The sequence below is a fragment of the Lithobates pipiens genome, unplaced genomic scaffold, assembly GCF_037356315.1.
Source record: "Lithobates pipiens isolate NorthernLeopardFrog02 unplaced genomic scaffold, aLitPip1_a1.2 Scaffold_3, whole genome shotgun sequence".
Lineage (NCBI taxonomy): Eukaryota > Metazoa > Chordata > Amphibia > Anura > Ranidae > Lithobates > Lithobates pipiens.
The window spans coordinates 271467046-271491576 of NW_027507790.1; the positions used below are offsets into that span (position 1 = coordinate 271467046).

The following is a 24531-nucleotide window of genomic DNA, read 5'->3' on the forward strand; positions in this document are numbered from 1 at the left end:
GTGGACCTCCGCTTTAAGCCAGCAAAATGGTCCGGTCTGGAAGTGGTTAAAGGGCTGAGAAAAAATAGTTGAAAATAATAATAATAAAAAATAACAAAGGTAAAAACAACCGATACTGTCCACTGCCATATTGACAGAGCAGAGGACATGGGGTATGCATTGTGGAGAGGAGGGGGTGGGGGGATGGGGGGGCACCAAAAATGCTATTGCCTGTGAAGACAACAATCCTTGCACCGGCCCTGACTATTAACTATAATGTTGCTATATTTCAAAGTTCCATTCTTATCCAGTTGGCACTAAAATTATAATAAGAGACTGCACTGTACAAATATTTAAAAGTACAACTGATCTTTTAGATTAAATCAGCTAAATACATTTCAGGTGCATTAAAACAAAACATTTATTTCTATATACTGTAGAATGCAGCCAGAGCCTGAGTAGAAAAGCCAGCCCCTGCCCGCATGCTGCTCTCTGTGTTGAAACAGTGGTCTACCTGCAGAGGTACGATACGCTCCCGGTTGAGTCAGATCTGTGGCTCTCCAATCAGCAAGGGTCATAAGTATTATACGATATAGCTTGGCCTTAGCAGTGAACATGTTGGACCTCTGCAGAGAGACCACTGTTTTCACACAGAGAACGGTGACCTTTCTCTGCAGCATGTTGGCAGGGGACAGGCGTCCCTAATCAGGCTAAATTATACATACCCAGAAAAACTATGCCCCTCCATTTTTTACTATATAGCCATGGGGGGCAGGACCTAGGGGTCTCCTTATTGAAAGGGGCTTCAAGATTCAGATAAGCCTTCTGCCTGCAGACCCCCACAACCACCGGCCAGAGTTTTAGGGACAAGGCCCTTTGTACCCATCAACATGAGGACAAGGTGATTTAGTGATGTCACCATATGGCCCTACCCCTGTTGATGTCATCGACTAAGGCATGCTGGGCAGATGACATCACATGGGGCGGAGTCACCCAGTGATATCATTGGGTGGCCCTGCCTTTTAATTTTTTTAGTGGCGGAGCTGTCAGTCTTTGGAAGCCTTTGTCGGCTGTAGGCTTTTTTTGGGTCAGCAGCCAGCATTCATCGTGATTGGTGTTGGATCTACTCCTGGGGACAGTTTTTTTAATTTGTTTTTAATAAAGGCCTTGTCAAAAACTGCCCCCTGTGTTTATTTACCCACCACTTTTTTTTGGTGAATGAGTAGGGGTACTATTCTCATTCACATAGGGGGCCAGGATCTGGGGGACCCTTTGTTTAAGGGGGCTTCCCGATTCCGATAAGCCCTCCACCCACAGATCCCCACAATCACTGGCCAGGGTTCAACATGGGGACCGTATGGCCCCGCATCCTTGTGATGTCATCGACTGGGGCATGCTGGGCCGATGACATCACAAGGGGTGTAGTCACCCAGTGACATAATCGGGTGGCCCCCCTTTTTCATGTATTTAGCGGTGGGAGGTGGTGAAGCTGTCATTCGGCTGGAGCCTTCATCTGGTGCAGACCTTTTTTTTATTTTGGGTTAACTGGCATCATGATTGACTTTGGATCTACTCCGGGGCACCTGTCATTATTTACACAACACTTTTTTTTTGTGAACAAGTAGGGGTGCTATGTACCCCATACTCATCCACATGGAGGGGCTGGATCTGGGGGCTCCCTTGTTAAAGGGGGCTTCCAGATTCCGATAAGCCCCTTGCCCGCAGAACCCAACAATTACCGACCAAAGTTTTGGGAAGGATGCCCTTGTCCCCATTGTCGACATTTTTTAAAATTATTAAAACAGCCTGCTTTCGTTTGTTTAGTCCAGTGTTTTTCCAGCATTTTTTTAGCTCCTGGTGTGCTGAAGCCGAACGATGGAAAATGGTACAAAATCCTTAGTGATTGTGCTAGGTGTGTCTTCATTTATCTAATTCACTTTGCATTTACAAAAACTTTAATTGTTATGCCCCACACACACGATCAGGCTTTCCGACAACAAAACTGCGGAATTTTGTCTGAAGGATGTTGGCTCAAACTTGTCTTGTATACACGCGGTCACACAAATGTTGGCCAACAATTACAAACATAGTGACGTACAAGACGTACTACATGATTTTTCAGCTCTTTAGCACCACCCTTTGGGCTCCTTCTGCTAATTTCATGTTAGTAGAAGTTTGGTGAGTGTTGATTCACGCTTTTCTTTTCATGTTTTTCATTTCGTGCTTTTCAGTTCATTCCTGAACGCCCATTCGTCAACCAGACATGTTGTGGAATCGGAGGAGATAATGTGTTATTCATTATTGACCTTGGAGTTATTGATTTGACTTTTTTTTGGTTGAATAATGATTTGATTTGGAATATTTTCTATATTTTTGGATGCATAGAATTTACATTTTGGTTAAGTTCTATTGGCAGACAGCATGTCTTTCTTTTTTTTAATGCACAATAGAAAAATTGTGGAGAATGATACTTGGCTATGTGTTTTAGTTTGGGAGTAGGCAGTTACATTTTAAAAAATACAATATAAAATTAACAAGGGACACCAACATAGTTGTATCTTTGTTCTTCAAAACTACTGGATAATGGTGCTGTGGTAACTTGCACACATAATAATAAAAAAAAAAATTCTATTCTTGATATCACTAGAAAAAAAAGTCTTTGAAAATTTGTTTGCAATAACATTTCCCGTCGGAAGGTCCGATCGTGTACAGGGCTTTAGAGTTTATATACACGTTAACTTTCACAGACTGTCATGTTTTTGTAAAATGTATATTTTTTTCTCTGTTGACTTAGTATTATTACAAATATACAAGTTGTTTTCACTCACCTGTGTGTATCTGTACAATCCGAGGATTTGGGCGATTGGGATTGTAGTGGATGAATAGTGATCTCCAATAACACCGGCCAGCTTGCCTTGTCCTTTACAGGAATAATTAGGAAATGTCCCATTTGGTCCAGATAAGATCTGCAGAACACTCTGTACACCCTTCCTGGGTTCCAAACATGAATCATATAGATGGAAGCCTAGAGTGATATTGGGTAAGATATCTGGATCTTGGTTAATATTATCAATTGCGTAAAGGAAAGCCAGGAGGTTCACGTAATACCAGAAAGACGGCCTACAAAAAGATTTTTCCAAAACAGTAAATTAACAGTTTCTATACAGATATGTCAAATGTTTTACAAATATTCATACATGTGATCTGCATTAAATACAGAAGGAAAAGCTTTTGGGTAATGCTTTCTGGGGAATGAATAAAACAGGAGAAACAATGTTGAGTTAATTATAAGTTTCACAAAGCAGGTCTGTAAATTAAGGTCTCACCATTGAATGTTTAAACCAATCATGTGGCCTTTAAAGATCCAGAACACCTACATGTGGACTGTTTTGGTATATTCTGCATAGATCTGACAGGTAGAGATCAGCCAAACATCCAATATTCAGTTCAGCAGATGTTCAGTGAACTTTATTGAAACCAGTTAAACTGAAAATGCTAATTTTCTGCTCTAATAGGCAAGAGGGTGTAAAAAAAGGGAGTGGGAGAGAACTGCCTTCGAGAACAATGCAAGGGGAGGCGCAATCCTGGGAGGTTATTATCAGATGACGTCCTCCCAGAACAACAACAGTGCTCTCATCCGACCATCATTTTACAATAGGCTGTGCAGGAAAGCATTAAAGTGAACCCATTTGAGTCTCACATGGATTTTAAGAGTGAAAAAAAGCATGAGGTTCCCCAGGATATACTGTATATACCAGACCCGTTGATTCTAGTACAGGTTTTAAAGGGGCCTCCACACTAAAAAAGTGAGTTCTCCCTACAACCCCCCAAAATATGAAAGACCCCTTTAACAAGGAGTCCCAACCCCCCCCCCCAGAGGAATGAGTAGGGGTACATTGTACCTCTACTCATTCACCAAAAAAAAGGGTCAAAAATAAATAAAAACAGTGGACAGTTTATTAAAATATAAATAAATACATTTAAAAAACACAATGTCCCCCGATGTAGATCCATTGTCAATCACGACGCTTGACAAGATCCCCCCCACCTCAAAGCACCCCCCACAGTGAGGGCATGTGGCCTGATATGGTTCAGGAGGGGGGCTGCTCACTCAGCCCCCCCTTTCCTGAGCTGTCGGGCTGCATCATAAGATAAGGGTTTGGATTTGGGGGGACCCCACGCCATTTTTTTTTACATTTTGGCAATTATTTTCCAGCACTGTCTTAACCCTCTTGGGCATGGAGTTCACCAGAGCTTCACAGGTTGCCACTGGAGTCCTTTTCCACTCCTCAATGATGACATCACGGAGCTGGTGGATGTTGGAGACCTTGCGCTCCTCCCACTTTCTGTTTGAGGATGCCCCACAGATGCTCAATAGGGATTAGGTGTGGAGACATGCTTGGCCAGTCCATCACCTTTACCCTCAGCTTCTTTAGCATGGCAGTGGTCGTTTGGAGGTGTGTTTGGGGTCATTATCATGTTGGAATACTGCCCTGTGGCCCAGTCTCCAAAGTGAGGGGATCATGCTTTGCTTCAGTGTGTCACAGTACATGTTGGCATTCATGGTTCCCTCAATGAACTGTAGCTCACCAGTGGCGGCAGCACTCATGCAGCCCCAGACCATGACACTCCCACCACCATGCTTGACTGTAGGCAAGACACACTTGTCTTTGTCCTCCTCACCTGGTTGCCGTCACACAAACTTGACACCATCTGAACCAAATAAGTTTATCTGATCAGACCACAGGACATGGTTTCAGTAATCCATGTCCCTAATCTGTCTTCAGCAAACTGTTTGCGGGCTTTCCTGTGCATCATCTTTAGAAGAGACTTCCTTCTGGGACAACAGCCATGCAGACCAATTTGATGCAGTGTATGGAGTATGGTCTGAGCACTGACAGGCTGACCCTTTAAATCTCTGCAGCAATGCTGGCAGCACTCATATGTCTTTTTCCCCAAAGATAACCTCTGGATATGACGCTTAGCATGTACACACAATTTCTTTGGCTTACCATAGTGAGGCAGTTTTTGACAATTCATTTATTTAAAAAAATAAAAAAAAACAATGTCCTGTGATGTAGATCAATTGCCAATCACAACGCCTACCGCCCAGGGTTATGGGGAAGAGTTGCATGGGTGGGTCATGCTGGGTCATGTGAAATCATGCTGTGTTGGTGATATCACAAGAGGGTGCCAGCTGACCCAGCTAAAATCACCAGATGGCCCAGTCCCTTACCTATTTAAGAACTGTCACATGGCGGAGCAGTTATTTGGCGGTTAGCCTTCATCCAGCTCTTTGCTGTAATATTCCATTGTAGTTCTGTTTTACTCATTGCTTTTTCTTCCGCTATATATCTCTCTTCTTCATTCTTCCTATTGCTTTCCATCATATTAATTTTTATTTTGCCTCTCCTGTTCTAATTGTCTCCTTTTAAGATTGGTACCCCCTTTTTTAGAGCCATATATATATATATATATATATTGTAAGGGATCTTCCCGGGGTAGGGTGTGTTTGGACACAGTTCACAGCAGACTTGGAATTTATAAAGCAGATCTTGGCGTTTATTCGTGGTACAAACAGTCCAGCAAACAAAATATACAGCAACACCGTGCTTTCTAAGTACAACAAAAATAAAAGTCCTAGCCCGGCTGGGCGCTTACTAACAGGTTCTGCTCACCTATCTGACACTTACAAACACAGCGTCTTTCGCCTGGATATCGCAGGGTGAGTTTTAGCTCCAGCAGTGGCTGTGCTTGCAGCTTCCTTCAACACACAGATTGTTCATTCCCTGGCTGAGAGCAATCACCTGCAGACCCTGCAGATCCTTTAGCTTCCCAGGCTAATTAGGATCAAAGCTCACCTGATCCCAAACCCAGAACTGGATCGGGGGATGTGGAATGACAGGTCCCTCTACCAAGGTATTGCAGGGTGGGGGAAGGATCAGCTGATCTGCACTGCTAGACCGAGGAGCTGGAGTGACATTAGGACAGAGATCAGAGATTGGCCGGGATCTACACACAGACACTCAGCACAGCTCCCCATTTGGGATCACGAAGTATCATTATTATCTGGAGGGCACTATTATGAGATGAAGAGTTGACCCACTAAAGAGGAGGATATCTTCTGATGGGACCCATTGAGTATATATAAACGCCCTAACTTGCCTATTTTCTGGTAAGCGCATCTAATATACGGTGACGGGCACTTTTATGCGCTTTTGGATCGTGTTGAATCACTGTGGTGTCACAAACGTTTATCCAGATTCACATATGAACTTTTCATGATTGGACTTTTGTTTATGACATTATTTCTTGATGCATTTCTGTGTTTTATTTTGCACTTAAGGTGTTCTTATTGTTATAATCATTTGTGATAATCACCTACATATTTTGATAATATATTTCATATTTTTTATTTTTATTTTTATTTATAATTTTTTATTATATATTTTTTTCATTATTATTATTTTCATTAGTATAGGGTTGGCGCAGTTTTCTATTTTTGCATATCTGTTGGGTGTTATATCACATCTATTGCTGCAGCCTGTTTCACATATAGTTTATTTGTATTTATGTTTTTTTCTTAGCGCGGTATATTTTTTCCATTTAATTAGGATCAAAGCTCACCTGATCCCAAACCCAGAACTGGATCGGGGGATGTGGAATGACAGGTCCCTCTACCAAACCTACCTGCCATTCCATATAAACCCAGGCCCGGCAAAATTAAATAACAACTGAGCAGCATATCGCTGCTGAGAAACTGATCCATCCTGGATTTACCATCTCACACTGTGTAGCAACCTAGGTGAGATGTACACCCCCTCGATCACTTCTCCAGTGACATGTCTACATATCCCCCCCCTCTTTTTCAGACCGGAGGGCTGAGCCTTTTGTCCCCACAGACAACTTACCCTTGACAATGCGTCAGCATTTGCCTGTAATTTCCCTGGCCTGTGTTCCACAGTGAAATTAAAGTTTTGTAGGGAGAGAAACCATCTAGTCACTCTTGCATTTCTCTCCTTGTTTAACTTCATCCATGTTAGGGGGGCATGGTCTGTCACCAACTTGAATTTCCTGCCTAGCAAGTAATACTTTAACGATTCTAGGGCCCACTTTACTGCCAAACATTCTCGCTCCACAATGGCATAATTTTTCTCGGCCGGGGTTAGTTTTCTACTCAAGTACGTCACTGGATGCTCCTCACCATTCACTACTTGTGAGAGTACTGCACCTAAGCCTGTGTTAGAGGCATCTGTCTGGACCAGAAATTCTCGCCTGAAATCGGGGGTAACTAAGACAGGTGGTTGGCACAAGGCAGACTTAAGGCTTTGGAAAGCCTTCTCGGCCTCTGGGGTCCACGTGACCATTGCTGTCTTTCCGCCCTTTGTCAAGTCAGTTAGTGGAGCAGCAACTGAGGCAAAGTTCGGCACAAATCTACGGTAATACCCCGTAATACCCAGGAAAGCTCTAACCTGTTTCCTTGTCAGGGGTCTAGGCCAACTCTGTATTGCCTCAATTTTATTTAGCTGTGGCTTAATCAACCCTCTCCCAATAATGTAGCCCAGATATTTGGCCTCTTCTAGGGCTAGAGCACACTTCTCGGCATTTATGGTCAACCCCGCATCACTTATGGCATCCAACACGGCCTGTACCTTACAGAGGTGACTTTCCCAATCAGGGCTAAAAATGACCACATCATCGAGGTAGGCAGCTGAGTAATCACGATGTGGTCGCAAAATCAAGTCCATCAACCTCTGGAAAGTTGCAGGCGCTCCATGTAACCCGAATGGCATCACTACATACTGGAATAGCCCATCAGGGGTGGAGAATGCAGTTTTCTCTTTAGCCTCACCAGAAAGTGGAATCTGCCAGTAGCCCTTTGTGAGATCGAGGGTGGTTATGTACCTGGCGTTACCCAACTTCTCAATCAACTCATCTACCCTGGGCATAGGATACGCATCGAACTTGGAGATCTCATTCAACTTTCTGAAATCGTTACAGAACCTCCAAGTTCCATTGGGCTTTGGGATTAGCACAATTGGGCTGGACCATTCACTCTGTGACACCTCAATTACCCCCAGAGCAAGCATACGTTTTACCTCGGCAGATACGGCTTCCCTACGTGCCTCGGGTATCCTATAGGGCTTAAGGTTTACTCTGCTTCTAGGCTCAGTTTCAATGTGATGATGGATGAGGTGTGTACGCCCTGGGAGGTCAGAGAACTTGTTTTTGTTTTTCTGTAAAAATTCCTGAGCCTCCTGTTTCTGTGACACTGATAGAGTATCACCTACCTTGACTGGAGGGATTGGTTGTGACAAATTATTAACAGTATTTGTCGCCACCAAGGATTCCCTGTCTTTCCAGGGCTTGATCAAGTTTATGTGATAAACTTGGAAAGGCTTCCTTCTACCTGGTTGGTGCACCTTGTAGTTCACCTCACTGATCTTTTCAACAATTTCATAGGGACCTTGCCACTTCGCCAAGAATTTACTCTCAACAGTGGGGACTAGTATAAGGACCCTATCGCCTGGGTTGAATGTCCTGATTCTTGCGGACCGGTTGTAAATTCTACTTTGGGCCTCTTGAGCCCTCTGGAGGTGTTCCCTTACCAGGGGCATTACAGTGGCTATACGGTCCTGCATTTGTGCTACATGCTCAATAACACTCTTGTATGGGGTGGACTCATTCTCCCATGTCTCTTTTGCAATGTCCAGTAGACACCTAGGGTGACGACCATAGACCAACTCGAATGGTGAGAACCCTGTGGACGCTTGGGGCACCTCCCTAATAGCAAACATGAGGTAGGGTAATAAATGATCCCAGTCACGACCATCTTTTGCCACCACTTTCTTCAACATATGTTTCAAAGTTTTATTAAATCTCTCCACCAATCTGTCCGTCTGGGGGTGGTATACAGAGGTACGGATGTGTGAGATTTTAAATAGTTTGCATAACTCCTTCATTACTTTCGACATAAATGGCGTACCTTGGTCAGTTAGGATTTCTCTGGGGATCCCAGTCCTAGAAAACATATAAAACAACTCACGTGCAATTGTTTTAGATGCAGTGTTTCTTAAGGGTACAGCCTCAGGATAGCGGGTCGCATAATCCATGACTACCAAAATATACTGGTGTCCTCTAGCTGACTTTACAATGGGACCCACTAAATCCATGGCAATACGCTCAAAAGGCACTTCTATAATAGGGAGTGAAACCAAAGGACTGCGAAAATGTGACACTGGGGCACTAACCTGACATGTGGGGCACGACTCACAGTATTTTTTAATGTCATCATATATGGCCGGCCAAAAAAACCTCTGGAGAACCCTCTCTCGCGTTTTGTCAGTCCCCAAGTGTCCCCCAAGAACATGGTTATGTGCCATGTCAAGCACCTGACGCCGGTACGGCTTAGGTACCAGAAGCTGTTCCACAATCTCATCCTTAACCTTATTGACTCTATAGAAAAGATCATTAGTCACCGAAAAATGTGGAAATCTTTTTTCAGCGTCTGGTTCCTGAGGTACCCCGTTCATAACAGCAACCTGCTCTCTCGCATTTTTGAGAGTGGGGTCCTGTAATTGTGCAGTCCCAAAATTATCGCTAGACACCTCTAAGTCTAGTATATTTTGCTCAGTGGGAGGAGCCTCCTCCTCCCCAGCCAGGACCTGCAAAGGAAAACAATCATTTTCATCCTGCACACTTTTATCATTCACAGTGGACAAGGCAACCCCCTTAGAGGTATCCTCACTCCTTTTGGGGATTTTTCTTTTTTCCCAGAGAGCCCAGAATAATGGAAAATCGCGCCCCAATATTACATTATGCATGAGGTTTTTAACCACACCCACTTCATATTGTACGGTGCCTTGTTCAGTCCCGACTTTAGCCAGCACTATAGGGTACACTTTTGTATCACCATGTATGCATACAACACTCATATGCTTTTTAGACTCTAAGTCCCCAGTCACCAGGCTAGCATGCACCAAGGTTACAAGGCTTCCTGAGTCCATTAACGCTTTAACAGGAAAGTCATTGATTGTGATGTTGCAGATTTGCGGTTCAGTCTCTAGTCCAGGAACTGCAGCACAAGATGGTTCCGCAAATAGCGACTGACGCCGGCTAGCGTCACATTCCATGGGTTCAGAGGTAAGAGGGCAATGGGCAGACACGTGTCCCGCCTCATGGCATCTCCAACACTGGATAGGGCCTGGTCCCCTTGGCAAGGAGTCCTTTTTAGAGCCCCTTAGCCACCCGGGACCATCAGCAGTCTTTTGTCCCTGAGACACCACTTGAGCCCTTTTCCCCCCATCAGCACCCCTCCACACTCCCCCAATAGATGGAAGTCTCTTACCAGCTGACGGCACAGATCTGGCGCTCCGGGGAGGTGAAGATGCTGCAGGAACATCACGGAGGTAGTCCTCAGTCGCCTGGAACCTCTCCACAAGGTTGACAAGTTCGTTTGCATTCTTAGGATCACCTTGTCCCACCCAGCGTTGCAGGTCAGTAGGAAGCGCTCGGAGGTAGCGATCCATCACGATCTTCTCTAGGATTTGTGCAGGAGTAGAAGTGTCTGGCTCCAACCACTTTCTTGCCAAATGGATTAGGTCATACATCTGGGACCTCGCTGATTTGTCCAGACTGTAGCTCCAGTTGCGTACCCTCCGGGCACGGACTGCAGTAGTAACTCCTAGTCGGGCAAGTATCTCCTCTTTTAGCCGAGTATAGTCCTTAACCTCTTGCTCACTGAGGTCATAGTAGGCCTTTTGAGGTTCACCTGTTAAATAGGGCGCAATTACCTCTGCCCACTCAGCGGCTGGTAACTTCTCTCGCTCAGCCACGCGCTCAAATACTGTTAGATAGGCTTCAACATCGTCCTCAGCAGTCATCTTTTGCAGCGCTTTCTGCACAGTCCTTCTCCCAAAAAAAATCTCTGGAGCGGCTCCCATCACTGTGGGTGGATTAGCAACCACAGGCGCCTCTCGAATTGCTATCAGGTGCTCGATAAGTTGTTGTTGTGCAGCCATGGACTGTTCATGTCGTTGCTGTTGTTGCAAACTCAGTTGCATAAACTGCTTCAGCATCTCCTCCATGTTGCTGGACTGTTCTTGGAGTGTAGTTGCAGCTTTCACCCAGGACATCAGCAGCTGTAGCCAAGTCTGTCCACACCGTTGCCCCTAGCAACCGACTTGCCCGCATTCGAACACCAATTGTAAGGGATCTTCCCGGGGTAGGGTGTGTTTGGACACAGTTCACAGCAGACTTGGAATTTATAAAGCAGATCTTGGCGTTTATTCGTGGTACAAACAGTCCAGCAAACAAAATATACAGCAACACCGTGCTTTCTAAGTACAACAAAAATAAAAGTCCTAGCCCGGCTGGGCGCTTACTAACAGGTTCTGCTCACCTATCTGACACTTACAAACACAGCGTCTTTCGCCTGGATATCGCAGGGTGAGTTTTAGCTCCAGCAGTGGCTGTGCTTGCAGCTTCCTTCAACACACAGATTGTTCATTCCCTGGCTGAGAGCAATCACCTGCAGACCCTGCAGATCCTTTAGCTTCCCAGGCTAATTAGGATCAAAGCTCACCTGATCCCAAACCCAGAACTGGATCGGGGGATGTGGAATGACAGGTCCCTCTACCAAACCTACCTGCCATTCCATATAAACCCAGGCCCGGCAAAATTAAATAACAACTCAGCAGCATATCGCTGCTGAGAAACTGATCCATCCTGGATTTACCATCTCACACTGTGTAGCAACCTAGGTGAGATGTACACCCCCTCGATCACTTCTCCAGTGACATGTCTACAATATATATATATATATATATATATATATATATATATATATCTGGAAATTAGCAACAGTCACCACTCTCCTCTCGCTGTCGTTTCATATTTATCCATTACATTGACACATATTTGTACACTGCTTTATTAATGTGTATATCTATTTCTTTGGTGACTTTATTTGTTTGTGGCTACATGCCTATGCCTGTGTATATACTGAAACATGAATATATCGGGAGTTTTTACAAACATGACAGATTTTGTTTTGTTGGTTAAGCATGGTCTATCTTTGATAAATTAACAGTTTATTAACAATTTTTATGGAATTAGGATGGATCAGTATACTGTAAGAATGTAATTATTTATTTGATTATAATGTCAATAGATATTAAATATTATTTACCAAGGATTATTTTTATATAGATGTACTTAAAGAAGGGATAGCTTTGGGTTCTGTTTCCACTATTACAACCCCAACAACCCCTAACAGTGCGACTTTGCAATGTAATTTTTAGTACAAGTCGCACCGAAGTCGGATGTGTTTGTGTAATGCAGTGCCAGAAATGCAGTGTGTTCTGAGGCATTGGGCACCCCAATCAAATTAAATTGTAAAGGCAGAAGGTTTTTTTTTTATCTTAATGCATTCTGTGCATTAAGATAAAAAGCCTTCAGTGTGCAACAGCCCCCCTCAGTCCCCCCCAAAACTTACCTGAGGTTCCTCTAGATCCAGCAAAGTTGCAGGAGTGTCTCTGCTGTCCGGCACTCCCCTCTCATTGGCTGAGACAACAGTGTGGTGCTATTGACTCCCCCTGCTGTCAATCAAAGTCAGCCAGCCAATGGGTAGAGGAAGGGGACCGGGTCAGGGCTCCATGTCTGAATGGACACAGGGAGCTATGGCTCAGCTTGGGCGCCCCCATACAAAGCTGCTTGCAGTTGGGGCACTCAACAGGAGGGAGGGGCCAGGAACACTGAGGAGGGACCAGAGAAGAGGAGGATTGGGGATGCTCTGTGCAAATCCCCTACACAGGGCAGGTACATAGTTAGTCAGGTTGAAAAAGACACCTAGTTCAACCATTAAACAAAAAAAGAAAAAAAAATCATACAATCCTATATATTCAATACTAAACCCACAGTTGATCCAGAGGAATGAATACAAAAACAGAAAAGCAGCATCCAATTTGCTGCAGCAGGGGAAAAAATTCCTTCCTGAACCCAGAGAGGCAATCGGATTTTCCCTGGATCAACTTTACCTATAAATGTCAGTACCCAGTTATATTATGTACATTTAGGAATTAATCTGGGCCTTTCTTAACTGCTTGCCAACCAGCCCATGACAATGTCAATGACAATGGCACGGCTGCGCAAATGGCTGTACCTGTACGTCCCCTTTAAGACGTGACTTACTCCGTGACCGTGCCCGCTGGTCCCGCGGACTCGATGTCTGCCGGGGGCCAGCGACAGTGACAAGGAGCGACAGAACAGGGCAATGCTAAACAAGGCATTTCCCTGTTCTGCCTAGCAACATGACAGGGATCTACTGCTCCCTGCCATCGGGAGCAGTGATCTCTGTCATGTTGTAGTGAGCCCATCCCCTCACAGTTAGAATCACTGCCTAGGACACACTTAACCCCTTGATCGCCCGCTAGTGTTTAACCCCTTCCCTGTCAGTGTCATTTACACAGTAATCAGTCCATTTTTATAGCACTGATCGCTGTATAAATGACAATGGTGTCCCGATAAAAATCTCAGCTCACCACCATTACTAATAAAAAATAATAATAATAAAAATGCCATAAATCTATCCCCTATTTTGTAGACTTTTGCACAAACCTATCAATATACGCTTATTGCAATATCTTTTACCAAAAATATGTAGAAGAATACATGTTGGCATAAGCTGAAAAAGAAATTTTTGAAATACATTTTTTGGGGAGATATTTATCACAGCAAAAAGTGAAAAATATTGTTTTTTTTCCCCAAAATTGTCGCTTTTTTTGGTTATAGCATGAAAAATAAAAACCGCAGAGGTGATCAAATACCACCAAAATAAAGTCCTTTTTACGGGGGAAAAAAGGACGTTGATTTTATTTGGGTGCAAGGTCGCACGACCGCACAATTGTCAGTTAAAATGACACAGTGCTGTACCACAAAATGTGCTCTGGTCAGGAAGGGGGGAAATTCTGCCGGGGCTGAAGTGGTTAAAGCAATCTACTGAGCTGGCCAGAACCACCTCTGGAGAGAGTCTATTCCACATTTTCACAGATCTTACTGTGAAGAAACCTTTCCATATTTGGAGATTAAATCTCTTTTCCTCTAGACATAAAGAGTACCCCCTTGTCCTCAGTGTTGACCGTAAAGTGGAATAGGTATTTGAAAGATCTGGTCCCCAGCCAGAAATGTCAACAGAGAGGAACGAGCAGGGGGACTATTATGGTGCACATCACAACGTATAGAAACATTAAGAAGAACAGATATATAAAAATATTATCTCAATTTATTTAAGTATAAAAACACTTAACAATACAAATGATCAAGGGCTCATATAGGAAGTGAAGTATTTCGACTAGTTTCTTTTTCTATAAGTTTTGCGCAAACCAATCAATAAAAGCTTATTGTGATTTTTTTTTACCAAAAATAAGTAGAAGAATACATATCAGCCTAAACTGAGGAAAAAAAAATTTTTTTATATATTTTTGGGGGACGTTTATTATAGCAAGAAGTAAAAAATATTGCAATTTTTTCAAAATTGTTGCTCTATTTTTGTTTATAGCGCAAAAAATATAAAACCGCAGAGGTGATTAAACACCACCAAAAGAAAGCTCTATTTGTGGAAAAAAAAGGACGCCAATTTTGTTTGGGAGCCACATTGCACAACTGCGAAATTGTTAGTTAAAGCAAAGCGCAAAAAGGGGCCTGGTCCTTTAGCTGCAAATTGGTCCAGGGCTTAAGTGGTTAACCGGGCATGTAATTACAAATTTTGATGCAATACTTTGCAGCAGGGCTCATTCCTGCACTCCAACTAGAGTATCTGTGAGAGGTTGCAGTGTGGTGGTACCAGCACCAGTACCTAAGGCCACATTTTTCAGCCCTGTTTAACAGGGGCATGTAATTAAAATTTTTGATGCAATACTTTGCAGCAGGGCTCATTCCTGCACTCCAATTAGAGTTTCTGTGAGGTGTTTCAGTGCCTAAGGCCCAATTTGTCACCCCCTGTTTAACAAGTGCATGCAATTACAATTCTTGATATAATATTTCACAGCCGGGCCCGTTCCAGTGCCCACCGAGAGTAACTGTGAGGACTCACAGTGTTGTGGCTCCAGCACCACCACCACCATAGCCCCAATTTTTCTACCACTGTTCAACAATTGCATGTAATTACAATTCTTGATATAATAGTCCAAAGCAGGGCGTTCCAGTGCCCACCAAGAGTCACTTTGAGGGCTTAAAGTGTTGTGGCAACACCAACACCTTAGGCCCACATTTATGCAGAGTATATAGGGCAGGCCCCTACTTTAAAACATACAACTTACAAACATCTCCTACTTGCAAACAGAAGGAGACAACAGGAAGTGAGATGAAAAAAGACGGATGGCAAAAAAATTATACAGGGGTGATAACCCTTTCCTATGTTTTCCAAAAAGCTTAAAAATAGTTTTTTTGACTGGAGCTACACTTCAGAAATGTACCACTTCGAAATTAACAACAGATTCTACTTATCACAACAAACCTAAACAGTCCCTGTCTTGTTTGCACCGCCTGTATGCTGCTGTTCTGAGTATATAGGGCCCGGGGGCCCCACGCCTTTCCTTTTTTTAACCACTTCCCACCCGGCCAATGCATATATACGGCCGGGTGGGAGCCGTCTACTCCTGATAGGACGTTCAGGAACGTCCTTCAGAAGTAGCGGGATCGCGCGCGCGCGTGCCCGCGCAGCGGCGCGATCCCGATGTGCTCGTGTCACCCGGACACGGTACATCTCAGATCGGCAGGAGGGCTCTGTGATTGGCCCTCGTGATCACATGACGGCCTTGTCCAATCACGGCCATCATGTGATGTAAACAAACAGCCGGTTGCTAGGCAATCGGCTCTCCTCTCCTCACACGGAAGTCATCGCTGAGGAGAGGAGAGCAGAACGCTGCAGCCGGCTGATGATCAGTGAGTATGGGCTGTTTTTTACAGCTTTTTACTCACTGATCATCAGTGTAGTGTCAACACACAACACACCACACAGTACAAACACAGTCCCCACATATGTCCCCAAAACACACATGTCCCCAAAACATACATGTCCCCAAATAATAAAAACACATGTCCCTAATAATAAAAACATGTCCCCCACATATGTCCCACTAAAATCACATGTCCCAATGATTATCTGCACACATATGTACGTGATCACCTGCACACATATGTACATGATCATTTGCGTACATATGTCTGTGATCACACAAACCAATTATTATACACTTAACGGAATTTTTTTTACCAAAAACATGTAGCAGAATACATTTTGGCTTAAATTTATGACAAAATTTGATTTTATTGGATTTCTTTTCAAATAGAAAAAAGAAAATATTGTTTTTTTTCCAAATTTCCGCTTTTTTTGCGCTTATATCGCAAAAAAAAAAACGGAGTCGTGAATAAATAACACCAAAATAAAGCTCTATTTGTGCGAACAAAATGATAACAATTTCATTTAGGTACAGTGTAGCATGACCGCGCAATTGTCACTAAAAGCGCTAGAGCGATGAAAGCTGAAAATTGGGCTGGGAAGGAAGGGGGTGAAAGTGCCCTGTATTGTAGTGGTTAAATTTGGGTATGGGGTTCCCCTTAATATCTGTACAAGACCCAAAGGGGCTGGTAATGGGCAAGGGAGCTACCCATGCCATTTTTCTCAATGATTGTCATCCGTATTGCCAGAACCAGACATTACATAAAAACCGCAAGAAGTTTTAAATTACTTTTTTAAACACGGGAAACACGTGCCACTACACAGGCATTCTATAGACACCCCCCAGGCACAATATTTAAAGGAATATTTAACTTTTTTTTTTCACTTTAAGCATCATTAAAATCAGTGCTCCCGAAAAAACAGGACAGGGGCAGGACTTTAGTATATGAACTCTTCATTGTGCCCTGTGCTGGAATTTAAAAAAAAAAGGCAAATAACAACACAGATTGTATGTGTGATACTATCAAGAATGGTAACAGAATAATCGGGATTAAAGCGCACATCACACTTTCCCCAAAAACGTCCCCCTGAGTTTTTATGTCCCATCTAGAACATTTATTTTATTTTTTGCACACATTTTAAAATCTGCATTTTTGGTTAGAAAATGACCTAAATCGGACGGTTATTCTACATCGTACTATAAAAAATTTGCCTCTACTATTACCCCACACCTTACTAAACTATACAATAATATCTAACAAGGCGGCCATTTCCCATCTAAAATGCTTTTAGCTAACATGTTCCTTCTTCCCAAACCAAATAAGAACCACTCCAACTCCCTCAAAACTACCGCCCAATATCAGTTATTGACAACGATTTAAAAATATTTGGCCGTATTTTAGCAGACAGATTATCTGCAGTTATCCCCCCATTAGTTGATCCTGACCAAACAGGCTTCATTCCTAACAGACAAATAAAAGATAATATACGACTGACCTCAAATATCATTCAAGACTAAGGATGAGCTGAACACCCCCCTGTTTGGTTCGCACCAGAACCTGCGAACAGACCTAAACTTCATGTGAACTTTAGAACCCTATTAAAGTCTATGGGATTCAAACGTTCAAAATCTAAAGTGCTAATTTTAAAGGCTAATATGCAAGTTACTGTCCTAAAAAGTGTTTGGGGACCTGGCTCCTGCCCCAGTGGACATGGATCAATGCAAAAAAAAGTTTTTTCAGGAACAGTGATTTTAATAATGCTTAAAGTGAAACAATAAAAGTGTAATATTCCTTTAAATTTCGTACCTGAGGGGTGTCTATAGTATGCCTGTGAAGGGGCACATGTTTCCTGTCCTTAGAACTGTCCCTACACAAAGTGTCATTTCTGCAGAAAAAAAGTCTTTTAAAATCACTTGCGGCTATAATGAATTGTCGGCTCCCGTAATACAGAGAACACTCAATGAGTGTTCTCTGTATTACGGGAGCCGACAATTCATTCATTGATAAAAAAAAAGCGTGGGGTTCCCCTAAATTCAATTACCAGGCCTTTCAGGTCTGGTATGGATATTAAGGGGAACCCCGCGTCAAATAAAAAAAAAATTGACGTGGTGTGCCCCCTAAATATCCATACCAGACCCTTTATCCGAGCACGCAACCTGGCAGGCCGCAGGAAAAGAGGGGGGATGAGAGAGCACCCCCTTTCCTGAACCGTAACAGGCCACATGCCCTCAACATTGGGAGGATGCTTTGGGGGTCTGTGACCCCTCAAAGCACCATGTCCCCATGTTGATGGGCACAAGGGCCTCATCCCCACAACCCTGGCCAGTGGTTGCGGGGGTCTGTGGGCTGGGGGCTTATCAGAATCTGAAAGCCCACCAGATCCCGCCCCCCCTGTTGGAAATGGTAAGGGGGTACAAACGTACCCCTACCATTTCACAAAGAAAATGTAAACAATGGTTAAATAAGACAAACACACTTTTGAAAAATTCCTTTATTAAAAATAAAAAAAATAAAAAAAAGATTCCAGTGGTGGTAATCCACTCTTGCTATCCAGCGACGGATGATCATCTCTCCGGAATCCAGCGATGGCTGATCTGATCCAGTGACGGGTGATTTTCAGTCCAGCATAGTACATCCATGCATCCATCTTCTGTCTCCACTGAGGATCCCAGCGCCTGACATTTCTTATATTAGGAGGGTGGGGCCACCCGTCACTTGACTCTGCCCCCTCTGACACTAGTGACAGTAGCCAGGGGTTCCCCAATGACATTTGGGTGACCCCCCCCCCTTTGATGTAATGGAAACCCATGTTTGTCTTATGTAACCATTTTTTACACTTTCTTTGTGAAATGGTAGGGGTAATTTTGTACCCCCTTACCATTTCAAAAGGGGGGTCCGGGATCTGGGGGTCCCCTTGTTAAAGGGGGCTTCCAGATTCTGATAAGCCCCCTGCCCGCAGACCCCCACAACCACCGGCCAGGGTTGTGGGGATGAGGCCCTTGTCCCCATCAACATGGGGATATGGTGCTTTGAGGGGTCACAGACCTCCAAAGCCTCCTCCCAATTTTGAGGGCATGTGGCCTGGTATAGTTCAGGAGGGGGGCACTCTCTTGTTCCCCCCCCTCTTTTCCTGTGGCCTGCCAGGTTACGAGCTCGGATAAAGGGTCTGGTATGGATTTTTAGGGAGATATTTGACGCGGGGTTCCCCTTGATATCCATACCAGACCTGAAGGGTCTGGTATGGATATTTAGGGGGAACCTCACGTCAATTTTTTTTTATTTGACTCGGGGTTCCCCTTAATATTCATACCAGACCTGAAGGCCCTGGTAATTGAATTTAGGGGAACACTTTTTTTATATCAATGAATGAATTGTCAGCTCCCGTAATACAGAGAACACTCATTGAGTGTTCTCTGTATTACGGGAGCCGACAATTCATTACAGCCACGAGTGATTTTAAAAGACTTTTTTTAATGCAGAAATTACACTTTCTGCAGGGACAGTTCTAAGCAGCAGAAACATGCGCCCCTTCACAGGCAGACTATAGACACCCCCCAGGTACGAAATTTAAAGAAATATTACACTTTTATTGTTTCACTTTAATCATTATTAAAATCACTGCTCCTGAAAAACTGCCATTTTTACAACTTATTTGCATTGATCCATGTCCCCTGGGGCAGGACCCAGGCCCCCAAACACTTTTTAGGACAGTAACTTGCATATAAGCCTTTAAAATTAGCACTTTAGATTTCTCCCATAGACTTGTACATAGTGTTCCGGCTTTTCGAATTTGCCGCTAACAGCCCAAATTGTTCACCGTTTGCTGAACAGGCGAACAGGCAATGTTCCCTGTGGCCTGCATGAGTTTGACTCAAACTCGAAGCTCATCCCTATTAAAGACTCCAATATACATTCCAAATCCACATTACTACTTAGCCTTGATATACACAAAGCTTTTGATAGCGTTTCCTGGTCATATCTTGACACTCTACTCCCCAAATATGGCATTAACAATGATTTCTTACTTGGCTTTAAGGCTCTTTATCACAATCCGCAAACACGCATCAAACTCCCAGGCAACAACTCTGACTTTTTCCCACTCACCAAAGGCACCGGACAGGATTGCCCCCTCTCCACTCTACTTTTCACCCTAGCGATAGAGCCCCTTGCCTGCGCTATTAGAAATAACTTAGACATTAAAGGATATCTTAGGGGATCCAGAGAATACAAACTGAGTCTTTATGCAGATGACATTCTTCTATTTATAACTGACCCTCTCATCTCCCTACCCAATTTAACGAAAACCCTTGAAAATCTTTAAGGACCTGACAGGCCTGGGTGTAAACCTATCTAAGTGCTCGGCTTTACCAATCAATATTCCCCCAGACTTAATATCTTCACTTAAAGACAAATTCTCATTTAATTGTAACTCAGATTCGTTTAGATATCTAGGTATTCAGATTACACCGTTGTATAAGACATTATACCAAGCAAACTACCCTCGCTTATTTAACAGTATTAAAAATCTACTTAAACTCTGGTCAACATACCAGATGTCATTCTCGAGCAGAATAGTGGCTGTAAAAATGATATTACCTAAAATTTTATTTTTCTTTAGAGCCCTTCCTCTTATTCTACCTAAAAAAAACATTATATTCTTTACAGAGAGAAATTAACAGATTTATTTGGCTAAACAAGAAACCCAGATTTAGCTATTCTCTTATGTTTAGTCCCCAAATAAAAGGAGGCCTCAGCATTCCCAATCTTTGGCTTTATTATTTATCAGCCAGATTCACTCAATTAGCCCAATGGTATGCCCCTTCATTCCAAATCCCATGGCTCTGTTTTGAGGAAGAATCTATCCTACCCTACAATCTACAAGGACTCCTTTGGTCCAAGACTATCCCAGTCACAAAAATTAAGACCCTTACACCCTATCGTCACTCACACACTTCAACCCCAATAGAGCTCAAGATCAAAGCTTTCTTTCGAACTGGAAGTTACATAACATAAAACATTTACAATCGCTCTCCCACAATAATTCATTCCTCACTTTTACTAGTTTACAAAGAAAATATGACCTCCCATCTACTGAACTAGAGAACTCTACAAATATAAGACAATTCTATCACAAATATCATTCACTTACACTCCACCCCCATATACACAATTTGAACAAATTTGTATCTCCTCCCCTTGTGATAGGGGTTTAATCTCCAGAATATATAAATGTTTAAATGAGACCAATTTGCTTGAGAAATCACACCCCATGCTACATTGGGAATCAGATTTAAATACCTAATTTACCCTTGAGCAATGGGATACTATTTTTATAAATCTTCATAAATGTACCAAAACAACTTCGATCAGAGAATCAGCCATCAAATTGCTCTATAGATGGTATCTTACTCTTGCTAAGCTTAACCTATTTTATCCCTCACTATCCCCACTTTGCTTTAGGGGTTGCCCCTCTCAGGGAACACTTTTACATATCTTTTGGGATTGTCCTCACATAAAGAACACTTGGCTTATGGCCAGTACAATCATAGAAACAATATCCGGCAGAAAGATTCCTCTTACACCTCAAATATGTCTTCTGTTCTTCCCTATAGAAGATATTCCAAAGATTAACACAAGGCTAATCCATAGATTCTTTAGTTCTATTCATTGGGCCATAGCCTTTAATTGGCGCTCCACTACGGTACCTTGGCCACAAATTCTCAACCGCATCAATAACTTCAAACTTTCTGAAATAATTCACCACACGTTATATGATTCAATGCCCCTCTATCAAAAAAAATAAAATGGATTATTTGGGACACCACCTCTTGGATTTAGGAGGGGGAATGGAAGTGATGGGAGAGATGAAAGGGTGGGGGGAAAAAAAGGGGGGGGATTTTTGGTTTTGTGTTTTTTTTTTCTCGCCTCCCCTCCTTAACATATACGTAATTGTCTTTATTTATTTCTTCCCTCCACTATAATACTCTTGATTGACCTGATTATAACTCTGTACAATTTTTTTTTTCTTACCTGACCAACCATAACGCTTTTCCTCTTTCTGTACAACATTCACTGTCAAAATCATTTGTATTTGTACCTGTTCCATCTTTGTAATTGTTTTATACCTTGACCTTTTTCATAATAAAAATCGTTTGTAAACAAAAAAAGAAAATGACCTAAATCCCCAGAACATAATATATTTTCTGAAGGCAGAGGCCTAGTAGAACAGAAGTCAGAGTGTTCTGACAGTGAAGAGTCCCGCTTCCAGAATACAATGTCTCAAAAGGGAGGATTCCTCCATCTACCAGGATGAATGAAACAAAAATCATCCAAGGACGGGCGGGAGGGGGAAACCCACCTGACCCCCATAAGGCACGGGACTGAGCCCTCTGCGGTGTGCTTGCTTATAGCGTATAAGTATTTTTTCTTTTTTTTTAATGACATACTCACCTGTTTCTCCGCTCATCCTCCACCTTTTCTTTACCCTTTTTTGGATGTTCTGAGGGGGAGAGAATTGAGGCAATCTCTCCCTGCCAGTTATCCTCTTCTCACTAGAGTATCATGCTCTACTGCCTGACACCTCTATACCCTATTCTTCTTTCTCTATAATCTGCTGCGTAGAATTGTTCTTATGACATGTTAAGTTTGTTGGCATTGACAATGCATTGTTTCCCACGACTCTTATGTGATTTGAGCTGTACATGCTGTTTTATGTTCAATAAAACTTTAAAACTCAAAAAAAAAAAAAATCATCCAAGGACAGCTGTAGAGTGACCACTGTTACAACTAGGGATGCACCAAAACCAATTTTTTTTACGAGTACAGATACTTTTTTTTTAGTACTTGCGATATCAATTCCTGATAATTACTGTTTTTTTTTTCCCCTTCAGCTGTCAGCAATGGTACAAAGCATTAAAAAGTTATTTACAAATTAAAAATAAATTAGATTTGTTTGCACCTTTTCAATGTGAAATGTGTAAATTTATTATATAATATATATATATATATAAAAATTATAAATATATTTTTTAAAATGTAAAAATATTCATTAACAAAGCAAACAGTTTTAATTGCTTATTGTTTTAAAAAAAATAGACGTGAACAAAAAAAAAGCAGGAAAATAATAATTAAATGGGGGAGAATAGGGAGTTAATTAAGGCTGATTAGAATAAATTTAGGGTTAATAAGGGGTTAAACAGAGGAACATTTGTTAATCCCTTTGATCTGCAGATGAAGAAACAGAAAGATACAAAAACAAACAATGTTTCTTTTTATTTTGGTGTTTCAGCAGCTGAGCCATGTTGTTAATAAACATTGCTGGCTGCTTTTAAAAAATAAAATAAAATTGACAATTACCAGACTTCTTAACACTTCAACTGTCAACAGGCCGAGACTCACTGACAGCTCAAAGAACTGAGTCGGAAAGTATTGGTTTAAGGTATCAGTGAATTTGCACGAGTACCGATACTTGTGCAAATACTCGGTATCGACCACGATACCGATACTAGTATCAGTGCAACCCTAGCTACAACAAATAAAAAATGACATATCCACACAAACAGAGCCAATGGAGGAATCCCCACACTTTTCAGCTTTAAAGAAAAGACTCTTCCAGCAACTTCTCCACCACCCTGACACTGTTATAGTTTGTCACTGTCACCCACCCCTATGACTGTAGCCCACCCCCTGACACTTTCAGCTTGGCTTGCATGTAAATGAAGAGACATTTCATATCCAATATACACATTCTTATAATATTTCCATCACATGTATTTCTTACAATCATTTTGTAAAATCTGATTTGTTGTTTTGTCACCCTGATCACTTTTTCCTCTCCATAGCAAGTAAGTTACATACCTGTATATCTTTTCTTCAAGTGAATATTGATAATCTTCTTTTGACCTCACAGTGAGCACTCCTCCAATGATCAGATCTCCATCCTGAAAATATTGGAACTCATCAGATACATCAGTAAAATGAAGGGTACAGGCTGGACTCTGCATTCCTGATCTCCAGAGTGTCATACATTGCAGGATCACACAGAACTGGAAGATGTAGGTATATGATACACGCATAGCTCCGATCACTGGGTTCTTCTTTAATTAGAGCCTATAATTCTCCATTGTGACACAGATCTCTGCAGCATGGGTATCACAATGGCAATACAATGAAATGGCTTCTCTCCCCTCCTTTTATACAGTTCAGTACCATGCATCTCTCTTTGTTCTCATTATACTGACATCTTCTTCTATCTACTTTTAGTTGTTTGCAGGTAGTTTATTTGTGAGTTGTTAAGTTTACTCCTCTATTATTCATATTCATATTCTAACAACTCTAAACCAAGACACATAATTTCTTTAAAATAAACTCCTATTCAGCAAGAATCAATGCTAAATATTATCATACAATTGAAATACACAGGGGGCGTGGCTTGGAGCCGGACCGTAATGGACGCTTGATCCTCGCGCTCCGGGTCCCAGGGGTATCATTTAGCAGCCTCACGAGCCTCTCCTAGCCGCTGTTATGGGAAAGCAGAAGGGGAACTCATCCCCGTCCCGCTCGCGCTCCCCGCGGAGCTCCGCCGTGCAACAC

The 24531-nt window shown here is 42.5% G+C and overlaps 1 protein-coding gene across 1 annotated transcript in view; it reads right to left on the bottom strand.

Annotated features, from left to right (window-relative positions):
- The window catches only part of LOC143941155 (vomeronasal type-2 receptor 26-like), a 99630-nt gene extending 75539 nt beyond the window's left edge, over positions 1–24091 (bottom strand). Inside the window, exons 1-2 of the mRNA XM_077463181.1 lie at positions 23797–24091; positions 2808–3099 (exon numbers count right to left, since the gene is read on the bottom strand). Coding sequence (XP_077319307.1) covers positions 2808–3099; positions 23797–24014 — 510 coding nt within the window. The 5' untranslated portion in view covers positions 24015–24091. The remainder of the gene's footprint in view (positions 1–2807; positions 3100–23796) is intronic.
- Positions 24092–24531: the final 440 nt, after the last annotated feature.